The 24,347-nt window shown below is 43.8% G+C and overlaps 2 protein-coding genes across 3 annotated transcripts in view; both read left to right on the top strand.

The window, feature by feature from the left end:
* Positions 1-24,347, top strand: part of PTPRA (protein tyrosine phosphatase receptor type A) — a 604,614-nt gene that overhangs the window by 92,275 nt on the left and 487,992 nt on the right. The window lies entirely within an intron of this gene.
* ADRA1D (adrenoceptor alpha 1D) overlaps positions 1,041-24,347 on the top strand; it is a 55,653-nt gene continuing 32,346 nt past the window's right edge. The window contains exon 1 of the mRNA XM_042466828.1: positions 1,041-3,729. Coding sequence (XP_042322762.1) covers positions 2,751-3,729 — 979 coding nt within the window. The 5' untranslated portion in view covers positions 1,041-2,750. The remainder of the gene's footprint in view (positions 3,730-24,347) is intronic.

A 24,347-nucleotide genomic window follows, 5' to 3' on the forward strand; every position in this document is an offset into this window, starting at 1 on the left:
ATCCACATCACATGACTTGCCTTGGATTCAATTCCCCCTCGATTCAGAAGGGCAATGGAAGGGCAACCAGGTGTGATAAAACATTCATGTTACGACATAAATTCGCGTAGCTAAACCAGGAGTCACCCTGGATCTGAGCTGCAAAAAGCCCCAGGTGATAAACGTCTAACACAGCTATAGGTTTGAATAGAAAATAGGGTTAGGGAAGATGGGGTTATTAAGGAATCTTAGGACTTTAGGATTAGAATCTTAGGGATGCAGTAGCTTAGCAGAAGATCAGCATGTTGGCAGTTTGAGGCCCAAATGCTACATGATGGGGTGAGCTCCTGTCACTAGTCCCAGCTTCTGCCAACCTAGCAGTCCGAAAGCATGAGCATGCAAGGAGCTAGAAAGGCACCACGTCTCAGTGGGACGGTAATGGAGTTTGGTGCAGTCATGCTGGCCACTTGACCACCAGAGCAGTTCTTAGACAATGCTGGCTCTTCGGCTTAGTAACGGAGATGGGCATTGCCTCTACAGTCAGTTATGACTTGACATTTACCTTTACCTTTAGGAGCCTGCGGGCTGCCCTTTCCCCAACTCTGATCTATCTAGGATGGGATGCAAATCGTCTGAAAAGACAACACAGGCAGGGTGACCAGGTGCCCTAACCGCCAAGGGTGCCACAAAATGTAAGACACTCAGGGGAAATGTAGGACGTGCCCCAAGAAAAAGCTCCAAACACTCCCAGAAATATAAACCCAGGCTTCTGGAGTCCTGCTCAGAATAGAAGATAGGAGACTGGGATGTAGGACAGGTCCTGGAAAAGGAGGACCCCTGCTGACCCTGGCCCTAGCCCCTTGCCTTGCTCTGCTGAGCCAGAAGAAGAGCAGCAAGCGAAAGGCAACGCCAGCAGCTCTCTTCTGCCCCCTGGCGGCTCTCCGTCGCCATTGCGGAGCCCAGGCTGGAAAATCCTTCAATGAATCTATTTTGGGTACCATCTCCATCCTCCTCCACTCCTCCTCCCAGCTCCATCCCTTAGGACCCAGGACGTGTTTTCTCCCTTTTTTCCCACCCCTTCCACAAGCAAGGCAACAAGAGCCTCCTCTCTGCCCTGATTGAAGCTGCTGCTGTTGCTTGGGCATCTGGCAGCATCTTTTGCCCACCTCTCAGAGAGAGGGGGGGTTCCCTTCTCTTTCTCCTCCTGCCAAACTTGGGGGGCTATCCCCAGCCTTCTAGGAGGAGTCTGGCGAGGCGGAGGCGAGGCTGGGCCCCATGATCCTGGTCCCTGGCCCTCCCTCCGGAGCCAGAGAGGCAGCCAAAACCCAGGAGATGCACTAGGATGGAGGCAAACTTTGCAGCCTCTGAAGGATCGCAGCTGCTTTGCCTTTCCAAGCCAAAGAGGAGATGATCGGAGGCTGGGCTTGCCTTTCTTGGGTTGCAAAGATGCCAAGAAGAGGGGGCTTTGGGATGTAGCTCTGCCTCCTCCTTCCAGAGCATCCTTTTTGGCCAAGTGGAGACCAAAGCTTTGCAAAGAGTGGCCCCTTGGCTCCTGCCTCCTCTTTGCCAAAGCATCTCCAGGAAGGGGGGGAAAGAAACTGGGGGCTTTTTATTTTATTGTATTTTATTTATGTTGTTGCTGGTCTTTGTTGTTTTCCCGCAAGAGTCGGCATCGTGGTTGTTGTTTTTTGCAAGAGTTTTCTTGTTGGATTGCGGAGGCTGTTTGCAAGAGTTGGCTGAAGGCGCTGCGATCAGGTACTCGCTTCGGATGGAGGAGGACAAGGCTGATAACTGAAAGAAACAGAAGAGAAAGAAGTCCTTGCTTGGTTTTTCTTTTTACTTTTTTCCCTTCCTATTTTAAAAGCTGTGAGCTGTGGGGGAGAAGATGGACATCTTGCCAAGGGGAATCAGGAAAGGAAGATGGAGGTGTTAGCTGCTCCACAGCATCCCAGGTGGGTTGGGATTTGCAAGGGTCTGAGGCTGGCAAAAGCACCTCCTCACCTGGGTTTGGATTTGCAAGGCTTTGAGTTAGGCAAAGCACCTCAGCGGCATCCCTAGTGGGTTTAGATCTGCAAGAATTTGAGTCTGGCAAAAGCACCTCAACAACATCCCTGGTGGGTTTAGTTTTGCAAGCGTTTGGGTCTGGCAAAACAACTTCAGCAGCATCCCTGGTGGGTTGAGGTTTGCAGGGGGTCTGAGTCTGGCAAAACCACCTCAACACCATCTCTGGTGGGTTGAGACCTGAAAGGGTTTGAGTCAGGCAAAACCACCTCAGCAGCATCCCTAGTGAGTTTAGATTTGCAAGAGTTTGAGTCTGGCAAAACAACCTCAACAACACCATCCCTGGTGGGTTTAGATCTGCAAGGGTCTCAGGGTCTAAGTCTGGCAAAACCACCTCAACAGCATCCCTGGTGGGCTTTAAGTATTCCTTGCCTTAGCTATTCCTTGCTTAAGAAAACCCTCAAATTCATGGGGCCCCCATAAGTCTACAGATGACTTGAAGACACACACACACATATATATGTAGGGGCTGGTGATTGAAACCAGAGTGCTGAGGAAGGGAGAAAAGCACACAAGTTAGGAAGAGATTTTCCTTTGAAGATCATGGACCTCAGAGGAGGGAAATGGTTAAATTCCTGATTGGGGGTCAGGAGTTTCAGGGGCCTCAGAGTCAGGGGAGTAGAAACATGTCTGTGCCACCCTTCTCCTCTGCACCCCTGCCACACTGAGCCCATCCCGCCCCATGGAGACCGGACCTTTTTGAAAAAAGAATGACTTTCTCTGACCGGATTAATGCCAGCTTGAATGGGAACCACACGGGAGAGTCTGGGGGTGTGAATGGGACCTTGCCTGGAGGAGGAGGAGGAGGAGAAGAAGGAGATGTCCATGCCAACAGCAGCACCTCTTTGGCTTTGAAGTTGACCCTGCAGTCGGTGGGTGTGGGGATCTTCCTCGCCGTCTTCATCCTCTCGGCCATTGTGGGCAACATATTGGTCATCCTCTCGGTGGCCTGCAACCGTCACTTGCAGACGGTGACCAATTACTTCATCATTAACTTGGCCATTGCTGACTTGCTCCTCAGCACCACTGTTCTGCCTTTCTCAGCCACCTTGGAAGTCCTGGAGGACCTCTGGGTCTTTGGCCGCATCTTCTGTGACATCTGGGCAGCAGTGGATGTCTTGTGTTGCACTGCCTCCATCATGAGCCTGTGTATCATCTCTGTGGATCGGTATATTGGGGTCAAATACTCTCTCAAATACCCCACTATCATGACTGAGAGGAAGGCGGTGATCATCATGGTGGCAGTCTGGATCTCCTCCATGGTCATCTCCATTGGCCCACTCCTGGGATGGAAGGAGGCACCTCCTGAGAATGACCAACATTGTAACATCACTGAGGAACCAGGTTACGCCATCTTCTCCTCCCTCTTCTCCTTCTATTTGCCCCTGGCCGTCATTCTGGTGATGTACTTCAACATCTATGTGGTGGCAAGGAGGACCACCAAGAGCCTAGAGGCCGGGGTCAAGAAAGAGAGGAGCAAATCCATGGAGGTTGTGCTCCGGATCCACTGTCGCAGTGTCCTGGAGGACTCCCTGGCCAGCGCCAAGAACAAAGGACACACCTTCAGGAGCTCCCTCTCCGTACGCCTCTTGAAGTTTTCTCGAGAGAAGAAGGCCGCCAAAACCCTCGCAATCGTGGTTGGGGTCTTCATTCTCTGCTGGCTGCCTTTCTTTTTCGTACTGTCTTTTGGTAAGTGGGATGGCCCACCTTCACGGTGGTGATGTTCTCATGCTTTGAATGGTACTTTCAAGTTCCACATCAATGTGGTTAAGAAGGGTTAGCATTGCACAATCTCTTTGGGGCTATCATTCTATTATTATTATTTCTCTTTCATTAGAAATCAAAATCTCAGTTTGGGGTACAGGACTCAACAGCTTGCATAGCTCCTTTAAAGTTCAGACTAATACCCAGAGTGGGTATGTTGGCAGTTGTCAGTCCATAGGGGGCTACCCACTCAACCTGAGACTGGGCTTCCAGCTCCAGTACAGCTGTGAATATAACTCAACATATTCACAGTCTGGATCATTCTTTTACTGATCAGCTTAAGCTCCAGAGAAGATTTCTTGGCAATTATCAAGTTTTAGGGGACACCCAAAAGATGTCAGATTTCTTCTTTCCAGACTCATGTCAACAGTGGCAAGGTGTTATCTCTTAGCCTTAGGAGCTGGTCAGAAAATGATATAACCAACTGTAGTCTCCCTCCAAAGTTGTTGTCAGCCCAGTGAACATCATGGTTTTAGGGATGGTTGGTGGCTTTGACATCTGTGCAGCGGTGACTCCACTCTGGGTAAAAGGAATGAACCAAATTGCTGAACTTTATGCCCAAAAGAGGTTCAGCATCTTGGATCGTTCCTTTAGGAGCCCTGGTGATGCAGTGGTTAAATGCCTGTATTTGCAGCCACTCACAAATCACAAGGTTGCGAGTTCAATACCAGCCAGGAGCTCAGGGTCAACTCAGCCTGGCATCCTTCTAAAATGAGTACCCAGCTTGTTGGGGGCAATTAGCTTACATATAGCAAACCATGTAGGGAGTGCTTAAGTGCACTGGTAAGCAGTATAGAAATGTACTTGCTATTGCTATATTGCTTTAAAGCTTGGACTGAAACCCAGCACGGATCCACCAGTCTCCATAGACACTGACCCCACCAGCTGCCACCACATGGCTCTGTAGTAGTACAGTGTTAGAAGAACTATTTATTTTTCCTCACTGGAAATATTTATGTCCTTCTCACTAGCTGATGGTTCTCAGGATGGTACAGTGTGTATGTGTGGGTGTGGGTGTGGGTGTGTGTGTATAAATAATTTTAAAGACATCCAAAAAAAGTTCATTGTCAAGGCAGGAAAAAGCAAAAGCAGCAATCAGTCCTATATTCCCCACTTTGAAACCTGGCATTCAGGTAGAAGGTGATACACACATGCTTCATCTTGGCAGCCTGTAGAACAGAGTTCTACAGCATTCCTTTCTGTGTGACTACAATTCCCAGAATCCCCCCAAGGTTGGCTATGACTAGAGAGCTGTAGACCAAACAAGGATTGCTTCCACCACTGGTTGGCTGGGAGAATTCTGCAATGTGTTGTTATAGCTGGGGTTAGCCGCAGGGGAGAAGACTAGGGTTCTGCAACCAGGAAGCAGGAACAAATGACCAGTCCAGAGAGTGGCACATTATGGGGCACTAGTAAACTGAGGGCTGGTATGGACATGCTGGGGGCTCTGGGGCTGATGCTGATCTTGCCACAGCATCCTTTCTGTCCTCTTGTTTGAACTGTTTTATAATCAGAGGACAAGCAGCATTGGAAAGGTATGGAAGCATAGACTAAAAGTGTTGGAAGGGACACCAAGGGACATCTAGTCCAACCCCATGCCAAAGCAAGAACCCACTACTCCAGCATGGCTGAGAGGTGACCATCCATCCTCTCTGTAAAAAACCCTAGAAGAGAATTCATCACTTTTCCAGATGGTCTCTCCCGTTGTACACAAATATGATTAAGGATACTTTCATTTGAAAAATGAATAATCTTTTTCTACAAATGTGTTCCCCAAGAAGGCAGCAAAAGCTGCAGTGAAGGGGCAGTGTTAGCTGTAGGCTTCACAACTGAAGTAATACCCTTCTTTTCTACTGCTACAGAGGCTAGATTAGAACATGAACCAATGGATTCTAGATTCAGTGGGGGGAAAAGAAATTCCACCCAAATATCAGGAAGCACTATGCTCCTTTTACGCTTGTCTCTGGGGGAATCCGCTTTCCTTCTGATTCAGAAAGGATGAGATACTCATGCCCCTCAAGATATTGCTGGACACTATGTCTTATCAGGTCTAGCCAGCATGACCAATAGTCTGAGACGGTGGAAGCTGTAGTACCATGGGCCCTTGGTATCCATTGGGGTTTGGTTCCAGGACCCTCTGTGGTTACCAAAATCCATGGGTGCTCAAATCCCATTAAATGCAATGGCATAGTAAAATGGTATCCCGTACATAAAGCAACAGAATCAAGGTTTACTTTTTGGAACGGATATATTTTTAAAAATATTTTGAAGCTGTGAATGCTTGAATTTGTGGATAATAAAATCTGTGAATACGGAGGGCTGACTGTACAGCAAGAACAGACTGCTGCTCCCTGGCCTGTTCCTATTTTTTGCATCCCACTCAAAACACTGGAAGTTTTGACTCTGGAAGGTGCTTGGAATAATTGATTTTTTTTTGAAGTGCAGCTTTCCACAATCCTTCAGCCATCGTGGCCACAGGCTTGAGGACACCTGGCTGCAGCATTAAAGGCAAGAGAAATTCAGGAGAAATGAAAGCACAGCTGATTTTAATTCTCTTCTCCACCTGCAGCCTCCAATCATCCTACTTCACCCAATTTCCAAAATAGGAGACTTGTACAAAGCCCTGTCTCTGGACAATAAGAAGCAGAATTTCCTGGCCCTGAACCCAACTATGAATCCCAGCCAGAGTGGATCTGAATTAAACCAATGAGATTTACATAAAGGTTGAGTTAATAATGTTCAACAACTGAGTCTGTAAGTCTGCTCATTAGGACTGGCAATTGATTATTATTATTATTTTATTTTATTTATTTATTTATTTATTTATTTATTTATTTATTTGGACATGAGTAGGAATCACATGCCTATAGGATTCCCAGTTCAGGACTGTCTCATGCCTGGACCAAAATCTGAGACCTAGTGGCAGCCCCTGGTATTGTCATTAAGCATTATGCATTAAGTACCAACCACAGTTGTTCACAGAAATGAGAAAGAGAGAATATATATTTTCATGTTTGGAAATTGAGGCAGAAATCTTAAATAAAGGAGCTCATTTCTAGGAGAAATGAGGGGATTCCTCCTTCTTACCTGTTTAGGGAATGGAGATAAAAATAATTTAATCTAGCCTATTTGCTTTTGTGCTCAGCAGAGTTGAGAGAGAGTCTTGGGAAAGGAGGAGGAAACTAACCAAGTAAATCCACAGATCATGTAGAGTCTTTTGTAAGTTGCAGCAGTCAATCAATTAAAGAGTCCACCTAAACTTTAAGAAGAACTTCCTGATGGTAAGAGTTGTTTGTCAGTGAAACATAATGCCTTGGAGTAGGATGGAGTTTCTTTCTTTGGAGGTTTTCAAACAGAGGCTGGATGGCCATCAGTCAGGATTGTGTATTCCTGCATGGCAGGAGATTGGATTGAATGGCCCTTGGGGCCTCTTCCAACGCTAGGATTCTATGATTCTAGGAAACCTTTCCTCTTGATTCAAGACGAATCCATCACAATTGGAGAATTTGCACCATCATCTCCCACATGGAGATGACCCACGAAAGTCAAGCCCTGAGATCTGGCAATCCTATGGTGCCCACCCCAGATATCATTGAACTGCAACTCCTCTTTGTCCTAACTGACATAACCAATGATGAGGCATGCTGAAGATGCAAATCCAACAACAGCTGGATGGCCACATAATTCTTACCCCTGATTCAGGCCATGGTTGGAAATTATGAATGTTAAATTGGTTTGAAATCAGTTCTCATTGTTAGAGAAAGATACTCCACCAAAAGAACAGCCTTGATGAAGATGCTTCAAACAATACTGTGTATGGTGTGTTTCAAAGAGCTTTGGCTCTTTCTTCTTAAATAATACTAGCTGGAACATGTCCAGAGGAGGGCAACCAAAATGGTGAAAGGTCTGGAAACCATGAGGACTGGCTTAGGGAGCTGGATAAATTTAGCCTGAGAGAGAGAAAGTTAAGAAGTGACATGATAGTTATGTTTAAAGATTTGAAGGGGAGTCATACTGAGGAGAGAGCAAGCTTGTTTTCTGCTGCTCTAGAGACTAGGACCTGGAGCAATGGATGCAAACTACAGGAAAAGAAATTCCACCTAAACATTAGGAAAAGCTTCCTGATAGAGCTGCTTGACAGTGGAATAAGCTGCCTTGGAGTGTGATGGAGTCTCCTACTTTGGAGATTTTAAAAAGAGACTGAATGGCCATCTGTCAGGTACTTAGATTCTGTCTTCCTGTATGGCAGAATGGTGTTGGACTGGATGGCCCTTGGAGTCTCTTCCAACTCTAGAATTCTATAATTTTACTATCAGCATTTCCTGCCCCCCCCCCCAAGAAAGCAGGGCAAGAAAGTGGCAAAAAGGAATGTTAGGAATCAGTACTGTGATATCCAAACCTCTGGCATTGCCACCTTTCCCATGAACCTCCACAAGCCTCGTACAAACATGTCCATCTACAGTAGGAAAAGATGGCATGCCAGTGTGCATTCCATGGTTCTATGCAAACAGTGCAAAAAGGCCATGGTGCGATATTATTAGCAACAGAGTCCAGAATCTCATGTTCTTTTGTGAAAAGAAAATTCCCTCAAGTTTCTAGCCCTTATTAGCTGCAAGTATCTTCCCACCACCACCATCCAAGTGTCTGGTGCCAGTCTTGAGATAAGCAAAAAGCAGTTTGAGTGTCACTCAAATCCATCTTGTTTCACTCCTATTCCTGCCACCCTGTATCCCTTTCTGACAAGGTAATACTAAAGGCTGGGCTTTTAAATATTCTTTATGAAAAACTCACGTAAAATATCAATGGTTTGACCAGACATTGCCCACAAAGTTTTGAATATATACTTGCCTCAGTGTGGGCTAGAAACTTGCCTTGAAGGAAAAGGAAAAGGAAGGGAGGGAGATGCAGTCTTAGGCACCAAGCAGAACCAGGGTTGCCAAATTGAAAACTGGAGCGGCGTCTGTACTTTTAATTGTGTTAAAACAGGAATTTCAGCATATCTTACTTGCCATGCTACTAAGTAAACAAGTACCATCAGTTGAAATTCCTTCTTCTGTACAACAATTAAAGATACAGAAGCATCTCTCCAGTCTTCAGTCTAGCAACTGTGGGTCTGCTGGACAACTATGACACTATCTATCTATCTATCTATCTATCTATCTATCTATCTATCTATCTATCATCTATCTATTATTATTATTATTATTAACCTTTATTTATAAAGCGCTGTAAATTTACACAGCACTGTACATACAATCTTTTTAATCTATCCATCCATCCCTTTACAAATGCATGGAAGAAGTAGACCAAACAGGGGAAGAAGGGGGGGGGGGGAGAGACAATTGTAGATGTTAGTCAGATGCCCGCATGTTGTTTCAGTCTTTAGTAAAGATGTTGTGATGGAGGGATATCTTTTGCAGGCAGGCTCCTCCTCCTCCTGGCCATATGGCAATAGAAAGATTTGCAAAATCCATGAAATTTAAAGTCCATTTGCATCTCAACAGGGACCAATACTGATATTCCAGATTCACACGGCTATGCCTTTGAATAAGAAGCTGAAATCCATGTGCACAAGGCCCATGCTGAGATCCTTCCGCTCATCTGCAGTGCTCTGTTTTCCCACTTCAGAGTGGAACTACACTGGCATGGGGAGGAATCACAATATTCCCCCATCCACACATGGCCTGAGGTTTCTTATGTCACCCCACTGGTACAAGAAGGAATTGGGATCCAGCTCTCGTAACAAAAACAGAGCTTAGAAAAGTTGAACTACAGCTCCTAATATGCTAGTTGGTAAATTCTGGGAGTTGTAATCCAAATTAAAAATTATTATCCCCCCCCCAAGGTCTGAAGGCCATGCTGCCTGGGAATTTGCAGAATCTTTCTCACTGGGTTTGTTTCAAGGGCTGATGAGAAAGACGGCCTGGAAAGGTGGCAGTCTCCTCTTGCTTTTGATCAAGGGATCATGCCACTGAACAACTCTGCTTCCCACATTCCCTGCTCCCAAGCGTAATGATAATGATGCAGTCATTGAGAAATACCCGTGCAATTAATCAGGCATGTTTGCATGGCTAATGAGGCAATTTAGACAAGCTGTTTGTTCAACAAGGGAGAAAATGCTGATTAGATGAGAGTCCCTTCCCTAGACTTAGAGGTTAAGTGCCTGCGGTAAGGGATGCTCAGAGCTACTGGGAAAGAGACGCGTGTCGATTGACTCCGTCCATTGCCTGTCCTATACGATTCCCAGGATGACACACATCCACTCCCAAAGTTCCATTAGCTTTTAAGCTGCAAAAATATAAGCCCAGCAGTTTACCAAGGGAACATTTCTCTCCTACATGCTCATCTAAGGATGCAGCTGGATATTAAGGGGAGTGCATATGCCATTGTGGTGTAGTGGTTTGAGCTTTGGACTATGCCACTACAGCACGGCATAGTGGTTTGAGCATTGCACAACCATGTAGTGGTTTGGAGCACTGGAAACCATGCTCAGCCATGAAACCCACTGGGTGACCTTGGGCAAGTCACAGTCTCTCAGCCTCAGGGAAAGGGAATGGCAACCCTCCTCAGAACAAATCTTGCCAAGAAACCCCCAAGATAGGATCACGATGGGTCAGAAGTAAGTTGAAGGCACACAACAACAATTAACAACAACAAGCCTTAGCAGTTAGATAGGCGCATTACAGACCGCCGTATTGCGATGGTCTGTTGCTGCCGCCGATTGCTGCATCCGGGAACCACAGCAGCCAAACAGCGCGATTCCCAGACGCAGCAAAGAAGGAGCACAAAAATCACGCTCCTTCTTGCAGCCCGGAAGAGACGCCATGAGGCGCTAGTCACGCACTCGCGGCGTCACTTCTGCTGCGCGACATGCGGACGCAGAGCGTCTGTTATGTCAAAATGGCGGCAGCCGTATGGAATGGCCACCGCCATTTGTTATGGACTCAGTCCATGCTAGGGTTAGGGGCGTCTGGAAGAGACGCCCCTTTCTAACCCTAGCACGGAGTGAGTCCGTCCTAGGGTGCCCGTTTGTAACGGGCAATAGTCAGATTGAGCCAGTCATAAAACAAAATGTATTCAAGGCAAGATATGTAAGTGAGGAAAATCATGTGTTGTGACAAATAGACATCTTTCACCATTTGGAGGAACACTTTGGGGAAGGCGGGTAGAAGGTTAACCATATCATCTAGTTTGTCCTAGAGACATTTGTGACACATCTAAAAGCCCTGGAGAAGGGAAACCAAGAAAATACCTTTCTCAGATATTTCAACTATCTCATTGCAATTGCAATAGCAATAGCAATAGCAGCTTCATTTGTATACCACTTCATACCGCATTAAGCAGTCTCTAAGTGGTTTACAACTGTAAGCTAATTGCCTCCAGCAAGCTGGTTATTCATTTTAGCGACTTCAGAAAGATGCTAGGCTGAATCGACCCTAAACCCCTGGCTGAATTTGAACTCACAACCTTGTGGTTTGTGAATGACTGGCTGCAGTACCAGGATTTAACCACTGCACCACCATTGGAATAATATATGAAGTCATATCAGCTTCGAATGCACGTCATTTCTGGAACCATCCTAGCATGTAATAAGTTGGTACCACAGATATAAACCTTTTCCTCTGAGTGCTTTTGTTTTTGTTATTCTGGGAGTTACAGTTTTTGTTGATTCAGTGTGAGGAAACTTTAGAAAATACAGTCCTACTGCACTTTGAAGTTGCAAAACCCACAGAATTATCTACTTCATTCTAACATTACATTGTGTATCTTGTGTATCGTACTCTCCGACATTGCACAGATGGAAACAGGTACTCATGTGGCCAAGCAGCATTAGAAATTGGTCATGCTAACAAATATTATGAATGAGAATGGTCACATAGGCTAGAAGAGGTGCAGCAATTTGCTTTTGCCAAGGCCTTTTGGAAAGAGCCGTTTTCTTTCCCCAACTCTCCTATCTTCCCTGCTGAGTTAACCGAGTGCAAACTACTTTTGTAATTTGAATTCAGCGCGCAGCATCTGAAGTAAACAGAGGACAAAAGGCAAAGTTGGAAGAGGAGAAAGAAACTGGGGCATTTAAAAAGCAAATGAAAAGGTTGGATAACAGAGCATTATTCACAAACGTAAACAATGAGTGAATGACCTTACTATGAAGAGATTTCCATACCTACATTCTCTAAAGTTAAATAAAAGGTGATCCAAGGCTGATGGTGGGAGAGGGAATGCATGAGCTCCATTCATTGAAGTGAAAGCAAATGACAAAATGCTAAGGGGGGGGGGGGGGGAGCAGAAGTCAGAGAGTAAAAACAGTAAAATTAAATGCAAGATTCAGATGGGGAGGGAAAAGTGGGAAGAGATACTAATACTAATTTTATTTTCTTCTGTCTTGTATATGTGTGTGTGTACAGTTGGCCCTCCACATTTGCAGCTTTGACTTTTCCAGATTTGATTATTTGATTATTTTGATTAATATGTCCTCTCAAGGAATCTCTAAGGATTATCACACTAGCGGGCAAATGGAATTTAAATGCGATTTAAAGTACATTCAAACTTAAACAAACCTTGTACATTTGGGGAGTTTATCACATCGAATTGCTTCTAAAACAAAATAACGCGAAGTTAAACTGTAGTTAAAGTGGAGAAAAGTGGCTACTTACGAGATGTTCTGAAAATAAAAAGCGGCTGCTTTAACTGCATTTTTACTTTGCGTTATTTCACGTTAACTGCAACGTCGTGTGATAAACTTCAGGCATTTCTGGGTTTTCTTTGCTTTAAATCATGTTTAAATCCTGTTTGCCCACGGATCTCGCTAGCGTGATAAACTCCCAAGTCCTCTAGTGCAATTCTTCTAGAAGTTGACCATAGAGCTGTGCTAGAGAACCTAGAAATTCCTAAATAAAACACTTCTCTAGGCATGATTCTCAACTTCTTGCAGATGCTGACCACAGAGTATAAAGAATAGTGTTGGGGTTTTTTTATTTGCGGTTTTCCCCATTGATGAGGGTACTTCACTCCTAACCTCAGTGAATGTGGAGGGTCCACTGTACATTTAAAATTCCCTCATTCATTTGCTGGGATTGGATGGGTAAGGATGCAGCCACAGAGCAAGGCGGTCCTTAGATTGACAGGCAAATAATAGCAGCTATTGGTTGATAGGTTGATGCATGCTGAGAAGGCAAAAAACAGCAGAGCAGAGTGAGTTCTCCAGGGGAAATGTGTGGCCAGCCAGGCTGATGTCATCACAAAATTCATGTATGTTTCAGATAGACCTTATACACAGCACCCGAAGGTAATTTTATACAATATTTTAAATAGCTTTGTGCAAGAAATAAAGTCTGTGTACACTGAATCATTAGATTCAGGGATTCCTTAGATTCATAGCAGAGGTGTCAGTGTCTCAAGCCACCCATGAAAAATGTTTTGGGTTTTGGAATACTTCAGAATTCAAAATTCCAATAATTCGAAATAAGGGAGACCCAACCTGTACTAACTTTCTAGATTCATAAAGATTTTTTTTAATGGAGGAGATCAGAAATGGTTGGACCAGATGGATGACAACATTGGTAACATAGCCATATATTAAGCAGATGTCCACTGTCAGTGTGAGGTTAACTAATTTGTCTGTGTTAATTTCAAGAAACTCCAATAAGTCTCTAAGGAAGCAGTGAGGTGATAGTTGTCTAAATCAGGGGCAGAGTGTCCAATTTGCCATGACTGAGGAGCAAAGACAGGAGGTCAGACGTCTCCTAATCCTGATCTATGCAAGCTTTAATTTAAAAAAAACTGGGAAGGCGAAGCTGTCTGGAACCCTGTCGCCTCTTTTAGCAGTCCCTGGATATATTTAACATAGAGATTTTATCTGATTGAAAAGAGGCAAAAATGATGTGGTTATTTTTATACAGTCTGGCTGAATAGGCATGACTCATCCCTTACCTATCTCAAAGAAGGATGGCGGGATCTGGACAAATGAAGCTACTGGACTAGCCAAAGGAGGAAAGACCTAGAAGGCGCCAAGTTGCCTGTGCTGCTGCTAAACCAGGTCCTTCAGCTCCTTCCTCTCTGTATCCATGTTAGTTTCGAAGGAGGAATGTTATGTATTCCTCGTGATGATTTAACCCTTTAAACCTGCAGGCTCTGGCCTGGTTTCTCACCTTGGCATGTGTCTGCACCACACAGTTACAGCAGTTCGATACCATTTTAATTGTCATGGTTCCTGGGGTTTGTCATACAGTGACATACTTAGTGACATATCTGCTGGAGAGTTCTAGCCTACTGTCCTGAATTACTGCACTACTTTCCAGCATATAATACCAAGTAGCTCACTATCAAACTACTGTGCAAATGCACCCCTACCCCCCACTGCAACCTGACCCTCCAGGCTCAAGGCTAAGTCCAGGAGTATGCCAAAACTATGAACCTGTGTCTTCAAGGGGAGTGTAACCTTAGCACAGGTCTAATCCCTATTCCCTGAGGTGACCACCAAATAATATAGGTGTAACTCAGTATATAGAGAGATTTTGTTAACAGCATGAGCTTTTGTAGACTTCAGTCTACTTCATCAGATGCTTTTACTCAGTTAACGAAGTCCATTTCTTCCTGGACATTCCTTCTTCAACAGAAAATTTGGTACCAGAGATAGAAATGATATGGAAATAATAGGGGTGGGCTCCTGCACCAGAAAGAAAGAAAGAAAGAAAATTTCAACATGTCTTGGCAAACCTTTTATTCAACATCAACAATATGCACTTGCAATATGAAACAGGTAGCCTAACATAAGGAAACAAAAACATTTTTAAATTTCTCAAGACCACCTGATGGCTTCAATGGTATCACTGAAGTTACTGTCACCCGGTATGGGTCCTTTCCACTGCCTCACTCACTCACTTACCCCTTGGCCACCCAGCTGCCACCCAGCTGCCACCCAGCCAGAACTCTGCAGCCTCCAGACAGCCCATTCAGAGTCTGGCATAGTTGCTCTTCCAGTAGCCACACCAGAATTCGAACGGAAGACACCACACCAAACAACAGTGGTTGCAGCTGAGGGGACCCGTTCTGGATCTGGTATGGTACCACCAAACCCCAGCATCTACTGCCCTTTCTTGTTCATCCAGTAGCCGTGCCAGTCCCTCCGGTTGTAACCCCTGGAATGTCACCCGGTGCAACTCGCACTGCCTACACCCCCTTAATGACACCTCTAGATGACTTCTTCCAAAATACATCCAGGGATTATCTTTTTCATTTCACCAGCTTCTACATTTGTTAATATTTCTGTTATGGCTGCCAAACATACTGGTCTATAATATTTGTTTTAACATGCTGGGGGTGTCACTTGATGAGGCAGGTGGATCTCCCTTTTTTCTCTCTGTTTTGCTGTTTACATATGCTGCATAAGGGATTCTGGAGGCAGTTGCTGTTTAACTTGCCTGTTGTAGGCAGGGCACATAAAGCTGCAGTAGGACTGACAAACGCAGAATCCCATTCTTCCTCAGCTCAAGCTTTATTGCATTGCTTACTGCAGACATGCTGCTGCAGCCTAATACTGAAAGTCTGTTTGTGCAGCCCTCCTTCACCATCCTCCCAATGCTGATACTGCTAAAAAAAAAAAAAACCAAAACTTCCAGTTAGATAAAGGACCAGGAGATAAAGGCAGGGGGCTGAACCGGCTTTAAAAGACTTTGTAAAAAGGAGCATCTTTGGCAGATGTTTTGTTAACAGAGGTCTACCTGTATAGCTAATGAAACAATCTTATTCAGGAAAACTGTTTTCTTTGAGCCAGAGGTTTGCAGCTGGTACTGATACTTATTTATCCTTTATTCCTTTTGTTTTCTAATTGGCGCTACAGGAACATACAGAATTATCCAAAACATTAATTTATTCTCTCCCTCATCTCTTAAAAATAATCAGGATAGTAAAGAACGGTGCTTCCAAGCTTGGAAAGCAATAGCTCTGGTAGGCTTTTATTGAATTGTTTGGCTGTTCTCCATGGTCCATGTATTCTGCTGCCGCTTATCCCCAGCATTGTTACAGAAATAGATGGATGGCCAAGAGATGAACAACACCCACACACACACAAAAGACAGAATTAACAGTCTGCCCACCAAGTAGGGACTTTTATTCAACAAATGTATTGAGCCCAATGAAATAAAAGCTTACCATCGAAGCCTTTTATTGTCCGACACTTTAGAAACAGAATGTCCCTTTTAAAATCTTTTAACACTGAGCCGTTCATTCTGCCAGGCAGTAATTAAATTAAATTCAGAAACATTGTATGATATATTACACCTGAGCGAGGCAAGAAATGAAGAGATGTAATGGGAAGAGATATAACTGTGAGGCAGCTTTCCTGTTTCCAATGCTTGTCATTTATGTACAACTTGTATGTTATTTTTTGCCTAAGTGCCGAAAGTACTTTATGCACTCGATCATCGTCTCCACATCCCTATATCTCAGACCAATGTCATTATCCATATATAACAGATGGAAGGGAGTGTTAATATCGTAGAGGTGAGATTTAGACCATGTGGTCTAATGATTCTCTATTACAGAATCCAGGTTCCCCATATGTCTTGGTTTTATTAACAGGGTTCTTTATGGGTCCCTAGTAGGGCTCTTAATATAGGCCTGCAACAGGATTTCTGCCACATTAAGAGAGGGAGGAGTCCAGGGTGACCAGACACCCTTCTTTTTCTAGGACGTGTCCTACATTTCAGCCTCCTGTCCTGGAGGAATTCCAAAATATCCTCCACTTTGAGCATGGCTAAGAAGCATGAATTTATATTTATACAGTGGGGACCTTGTTATCCACTGGGGTTTGGTTCCAAGATCCCCCGTAGATAACAAAATCCATGGATGCTCAAGTCCCATCAAATATAATGGCAGAGCAAAATGGTGTCCTTTATACAAAATGGAAAATCAAGCTTTGCTATTTGGAATTTATACTTTTTTTTTAATATTTTCAAGCTGTGGATGCTTGAATCCATGGATAAAAAATCAGTGGATAAGGAGGAACAACTGTATTAGTGTTTTTGGAATGTCCTACATTTTTCTTGAATGGCTACATTTTGCAGTGCCTTGTCCTCCTTTGTAGTTAGGACATCTGGTCACTCTGGCGGAGACTCAAAAGGTGGTGATGCATAAAGGGACAGTGCACAGTCATTTCAGAATGGGCAAGATCCTATAACATGTTTGCATAGAATATAACTATACTCAATTCTCCATTTGAGTCCAATTTTTAAGTGATAGGGGACACGGAAGCTCCAACTGGTACTAACGTCCATCCAAAAAGTCACCCACAGGACAAACCCAGATGATCCCTTTTCTAGCCATTTCACTACATTGCTCTAATGCCCCAATTACTCACAGAGTTTAGAGAACGAACACATCATCTTTTTGTCTCCCTCTGCCTCTTCCACCAAGATCCTTGTGTTGGCCAAATAGAGAAAATTGCATTTCATAATGTCCCGTAATTTAATAGCATGGGAAAGATTAGGCATGATTCTTCAGGAATCATTCTAATCCTTATGAATAGCACTCTCTCTTTCTCTCTCATTCATTCATTCTCTCTCTCACTCCCTTAATACAATCTTTCACTAATGCATGTGATCAAAAGCCAGAAAGCTCCAATCTTCTGAGAGCGACATGCAAGTGCATGCATGTGCACCATCCTTCTGAAAGGTAGCAAAAAAGAAGCCATTGAATTTGCCTCCATGCTGTTGAAGAACAAGGCACTGCAGCTGAAAGATACCATATTCTTGGAAAGTATTTTGGACAGCATGCTAATAGAATGAGGAAATCATGAGACTCTAAAGGCATTAGAACAGAACTGCAGAAGCCCAGATGTCTAACAATGATTTTATCCTTTTTCTTTTCTTTCTCTCTCATTTTTATATTCATTTGCCATCCATCAGAAGTGACAATTGACCCACCTCTGTGAGCTTCAGTTTTCCACATCTGTGAAATGGTGACAATGCCACATAATGGCTAGCAGGTGTAAGTCAATCTTTATTGTTGCTGGGTGCTGTCAAGTCACTTCCAAATTATGGCGACCCTAAGGGACTTTTTTTTTTTTTTTGCAAGATTTATTCAGGAGGGTTGCCTTTCCCTTCCTTTGGGGAAGAGGGAGTGTAACTTGCCCAACATCACCCAACGGTTTCCTTGGCCAAGTAGGGAATTGAACCTTGGTCTTCTAGAGCCCTAGTCCAACATCCAGACCACAACACAATGTTGTCTCTCCAGGTCAATCTTATACCTGTATGTGTGTCTTATTTTTGTTCAGTGCAGAGGTTAAGATTCCTTTCTTTCCTCTGTAACACCATTGCACCTTTGGACATACTGTGATACCGCTTCAGACCGACCACTACTAGCCATTCTCTGCCTGGTAGAAAGTGGGGGAAATCAAAGAAACATCTGGGTATGCCACTGTAGTGAGATGCAAAATGCCTGCATCATCTACTGAGACCTCTGGAGGACACCAGAGGATCTCAGCAGATGATATTATCATTTCATACCTGGCTACTGGAACATAGCCAGACACTCTTCTGTTCTACCTCTGCCAAGCACAGAATATCTGTGGGGTATCTTCAGCTGCTCCACAGTAAATCCAGGAATTGGAGAATGGTGAGCTGTAGCATAATTCCATATTGAGAAGTACTACATATGCTATGTTGAGTCATACAGTGTGCGAGCTACTGGCTGTAATCCAACATTTCCACAGCATAAGATAAATATCTGCATGCAGAGATATAATATGCCAGCATTACACCACCCCCATGCAGAATAGCAATAGTGTACAGCACACGTAATTGACTGGGTCATGTGCAGTTGCAAAACTCTATTCTGCGTCCAGTTCTGGGCACCACAATTCAAGAGGGATATTGATGAGCTGGAGTGTGTCCCAAGGAGGGTGACAAAATGGTGAAAAGTCTGGAAACCACAATGCCCTATAAGGAGAAATTTAGGAACATCCCCAGGTATGTTTATCCTGGGGAAGAGGACATTAAGGAGGGACATGATAGCCATGTTTAAATAAAGAGATGTCATATGGAACAAGCTTGTTTTCTGCTGCTCCAGAGACTAAGACATGGAGCAATGGATGCGAGCTACATGCATAAGTCACCAACAGGATTAGAGTTATCAAATGAATATCTAGTATGGAACTCTGCCATACTGAAATGAAAGAGACTTAGGAAGAAATGAGCTCAGAGTCATCAGGTCAGATTCACTGTTCCTCTAGCTGAGGCGTGGGAATCTTCTGTCCCTCAGCACCATTTTTGTGGGTCCCAGGACCTTCTCAGACACCTCCCATGTAGCCCATCCAGCCATAAAATATCAGGAAAAAATCAACAATTTCTATTCCTCTAGGTGTGTAGAGGGGCTTTTTTACCTCTCAAATCCAAACAAAATGATCTTCTAACCACTTGCTTGCAGTGGGATGACGTAGTCTACAGGTCCTGGGGATCAAAAATTGACCCCTGGGTTGGTGGAGCTTGCACATCCTTGATCTAGCTGAAGACTATTTTGAGTGTGAACAGTTCATCAACAGAGTAATATCTCTCCCATCACACTTGGCTACCTGATCCATCCAATGGCAGCTGGTGGCTCCCATGTCATCGAGTGGGCAATCTGCATTGAAGTCTAAACTTAAATGGAACTATCCAAGGTGGTGCATCCTATGACCTCACCAGGTTCAGCAACTTGGATACCATTCTCAAAACTTGGAACAAATTCACTACCCATTATATCCAGTTCTGGGCACTACAATTCAAGAAGGATGTTGATGAGCTGGAAAGTGTCCAGAAGAGGGCAACCAAAATGGTGAAAGGTCTGGAAACCATGCCCTATGAGGAGAGAGCTGGGTATGTTTAGCGTAGGGAAGAGAAGGTTGAGAGGTGATATGATAGCTCTGTTTAAATATTTGAAGGGATGTCATGTTGAAATTGGAGCAAGCTTGTATTCTTCTACTCCAGAGATTAGGGCATGGAGCAATGGATTCAAACTAGACGAAAAGAGATTCCATCTAAACATTAGGAAGAACCTCCTGATGGTAAGAGCTATTTTATAGTTGAACACATTGCCTCAAAGTGTGGTGGAGTCTCCTTCTTTGGAGGTTTTCAAACAGAGGCTGGATGGCAACCTGCTGGGAGTGCTTTGATTGTGTATTCCTGTTTGGCAGGGGAATGACCCTTAGGATCTGTTCCAACTCTATGATTTTATGGGGCCACCACTGCTGTCAACTACACTTTTGCTGCCCATACATTTGGATGACTCCCATTCCATTATTCTTATTGTGTGCCTTCAAGTCTTTTTCAACTTATAGTGGACCTAAGGCTTTTCTTTGCAAGATTTGCTGGAGGGGGTGATTGTGAGTGTGTGACATGCCCATAGTCACCCAGTGGGTTTCAATAACCAATTAAGGATTTGAAGCTGGGTCTCCCAGAGTCCTATTCCAACATTCAACCACTATATCATGCTGACTCTCATTTTATTCTTGCTGAAATTGTAAATTTGAGGCTAGGCTGGACTGCTGGTGGAATCTCGGTTGACTGGGCACTGTTCCATGGTTGTAACAACCCCTTCTCACAGACATCTTGTTTATCATGAAAAAGAGCTCTAAGGCTGCCTTGAAGTGCTAGTTTTCTACTAGTTGGGGTTCACACACACACATAGGGGAGTTTTCCATTCTGTGAGACCCCCATACTACAGGCAGGCTGACTCATCTCCAAAATGAGATAGAGATGCTTGCTGCTGAGTCTTTGATAGTCCTCTCAAACCAAATTGAGACAGCTGATGACATTTGCAGAACAAACACACTCAATTGAACAGCTAAGGAAACCTCTCCAATCCTGTAGTTACGATCATCCAGGTGAAACAGCTTCCAGTCCAATTACCCGTTTCATGTTCTCCAACATTTCAAATGTCAGTATCAAAGGTCAAGGTCAAAAACTCATGTTGGAGGTCTTGAAATGGCATTCTCTTCCCCTGGATAGTTGCAGTTTGCTTGCTTGCTTGTTGCGGGAACTAAGGAGAGAAAGATTTTGATGATCAGAAATTCTTATCTCTAGAGGAGAAGTAATTGGCAAAAATTAATGTGAGCAAATTGGCAAAACTGGTATTGCATCAAGAGCTGAGTTAATCTGACTCATTGATCAGCCTGGTATATTTACTCTGCCAGTGTGGCAGAACCTGAAAATTGGGTCTGACAAGTTCAGTTTTTGCTATGGTCATGGGGGACAAAGGCAGGAGGAAGGCTATTAAGGGGCTTAGACTCACAAATCATGAAACATTATAAAGTCATATGACATATAAGACATATAAGAGAATTTTATTGGTTATAGTGATGTGGAATAATGTAGAATAATTGTTAAACAGAAGAAACAAAGGGAAGATGAGCTCAAAATACAAGAGTCAACCCAACAAGGAATGCAATAATGGGGATGAGGAATAAAGTTCTGTATATAATTAGTGATACTTTATGCTTGTGTGTGTGAGTTTGTGTATTTGTAATCAATATATGGATAATGATAGCGGTTGATGACCATGTTTATGAATAAAAAAATATTCATTAAAAAAACTATTTTCCCCTTCCAAGGGAGAACATCAGTATTCAGCAGAGCAATAGTGTAGCGTTATTGTTGCTGTGTGCCTTCAAGCCATTTCCAACTTGAGCCTAAGGCAAACAAATCATAGGGTTTTCTTGCCAAGATTTGTTCAGAGGAGTTTTGCTATTGCCTTCCCCTGAGGCTGAGAGCATGTCACTTGCTCAAGTTCACCCAGGGAGGTCAAGGTGGGAATCGCATCATGGTCTCCAAATAGTTGTTCAATGCTCAAACCACTAAGCCATGCTGGGTTTCAGCTGTCACCTGTAACTACATGATGGTCGCTTTATGCTCCACAGCCGTGATGTAGGATGTAGGCTTACATTTCTGAATGACAGCTCCCAGGTTTTGAGAGCCAGTATCCCAAAAAGTAATGTTTCTATCTCTGTGAATTAATTCATTCTCCCCTTTAATTCACTTGGTGCCATGTGAGCCAGTGATCTATCCAGGGCACCATGCGGGTGGTTGACCTGCAGGATGATCAAATGCCTCACTTATGTGGACTGTTGACCTCTGGGGGGCAGCTTGCTTGGCTGTCTGGTTAGCAGACCTGTGGAGGCATCAAGCAGATAGCTTGCAGTGTGGTCACAGGTCAGAGCTCGATAATACATATATATGCCATGAGGGAAATCCTATACAAAAAGAGTCTTGGGCCAGGGAAAGGATTTTCAGCCATGACTGCCAAGCTTAATCCTTCAGTTGGACTCTGAGGGAGATGCCAGGGTAATAATTAGGTTCCTGTTTCTAAAAGCTCTTTTCTGTATCGCTGCCAAGTGCTAAAGGGATGAAGATGCTGCAATGGGAAAAACTCAGAAAGCATCAAAGCAGGCTGCTGTGGCAATGGGAGAAACAAATTTATTAGGAGAGCGACTGAAAGTAAGGCAGCCAGACTAATGCCATTATATAAATGTATGACGCAGCCACATTGGAATACTGCATGCAGTCCTGGTTGTGTGCACCATCTTAAAAAAGGATAAACGTGACCTGGAATGAAGTTCAGAAAAGGGCAACTGAAAAGGACTAATATTTCATTGTTTGTTCTCTGTAAGAAATGGCTAAACCGTTTGAGGATTTTTGTTTTTGTTTTCATTAGGGAAAGGGATGAAAAAGATGGTTAAGGGATGGCATACACTTTGTGGCTATTGTCATTTGTCATCGGACAGTTTTGATTTATGACAGCCCTATAATGAGCCCTGGTCATCTACAGCTATGCTCAAGCCTTGCAAACTCGACAGCTATGACTTCAGATGCATCTGCACTGCAGAAATAATTCAGATTGACACCGCTTTAACTCCTATGGCTCAATTCTAGGATGGTGGATTATATTTAACTTTCTCTGTCAAAGAGCTCTGATGCCACAATCAACTAAAAAATCCCAGGATTCCACAGCATTAAAGCGCTGTCAAACTACATTATTTCTATAGTTTTTTGTGGGTTTTTCAGGCTATGTGGTCGTGTTCTAGAAGAGTTAATTCCTGACGTCTCACCAGCATTTCTCTGAAGATGCCAGCCAGAGATGCTGGTGAAACGTCAGGAATTAACTCTTCTAGAACATGGCCACATAGCCTGAAAAACCCACAAAAAACTATGGACGGGTGGTATGATATTGCACTAAAAATACCCAACTGTTTGCTTGCAAAGTTAGCACTGGGGACGGGAGCTTCATTCCTTTGAATCTTGTTCCTTAATAAGTCCTAGCGCTCCAGTGACACAGTGGCCTTCTCTGAGCTCTTTCGGGCGTATTAAAATAGCCCTGTCAATCAGGGCAAGAAATATGAAAACACAAGCCTTTTAAAGCTGCCTGCGTCTGCCTCAAAAACTTCTCTGACCCTTACATGTCGGGACAGACGGAAGATTTTAACATTGCTCCATGCTGGTGCCATGGCTCCGAGAAGAACCCATTCAGGGCTGAGTCACCATCTCGCCTAGTCCCAATGGGCATTGTCACTATGGTGACTGGGTCAAATGGCGCATGGAAACATCAGCTGAAGAAAAAGTCTATCTTTTCCCCTTCTTGTCTTTTTTCTTTTATTTTGCATCTTTCCAATGGCCACACTTGGGAGGAAATGGAAGGAAAGGCTTCCTGTTAAGGGGGCAAAGTAGAGAATTAATGGTTTAGGATGACTCAGATGGAGATTGGTAGTGAAAAGGCCCAGAACCTGGGTCCAGGGGGGCCTTTCACCCTACAGATTTATAGCACTATGATTCCACTTTAACTGCCATGGCTACATCCTATAGAATTCTGGGATTTGTAGTTTGTCCAGAGGCACTAGAGCAATCTGGCTGAGAGTTCTAAATGCTGCTTCCTAATCTGGTGTCAAATTTGCAGATGACACCAAATTAGGAGGAATATCTAGTACCCCAGAGCACAGGATCAAAATTCAAAATGACCTTAATAAATTAAAAAGCTGGGCCAAAGCTAACAAAATGAACTTTAACATGGAGAAATGTAAGGTATTGCAGTTAGGCAGAAAAAATGAAATGCATAGATATAGAATGGGGGACACCTGGCTTGACAACAATCCATATGAGAGGGATCTAGGAGTCCTAGTAGACCACAAGTTGAACATGAGTCAACAGTGTGATGCGTCAACTAAGGCAGCCAATATAGTTCTAGGCTGCATCAATAGAAGCATAATGTCTAGATCGAGGGAAGTAATAGCACCACTCTATTCTGCATTAGTCAGGCATCCATTTCTCAAAACCACAATTCAAATTTTGAGAATTCAATGTTGAGAAGCCAGAGCATGTCCAGAGGAAGGCAACCAAAATTTCCACAGTTATCAAAACCAAGCCTTATGAAGAATTATTTAGGGAGCTGGGGATGTTTAGCCTAAAGAAGAGAAGGTTAAGAGGTGATATGATAGCCCTATGTAAGTATTTGAAGGAATGTTATGATGAAGATGTTTTCTGCTGCTCCAGCAACTAGGACCCAGAGCAATGGATTCAAAC

Source organism: Sceloporus undulatus, chromosome 5 (assembly GCF_019175285.1).
Source record: "Sceloporus undulatus isolate JIND9_A2432 ecotype Alabama chromosome 5, SceUnd_v1.1, whole genome shotgun sequence".
Lineage (NCBI taxonomy): Eukaryota > Metazoa > Chordata > Lepidosauria > Squamata > Phrynosomatidae > Sceloporus > Sceloporus undulatus.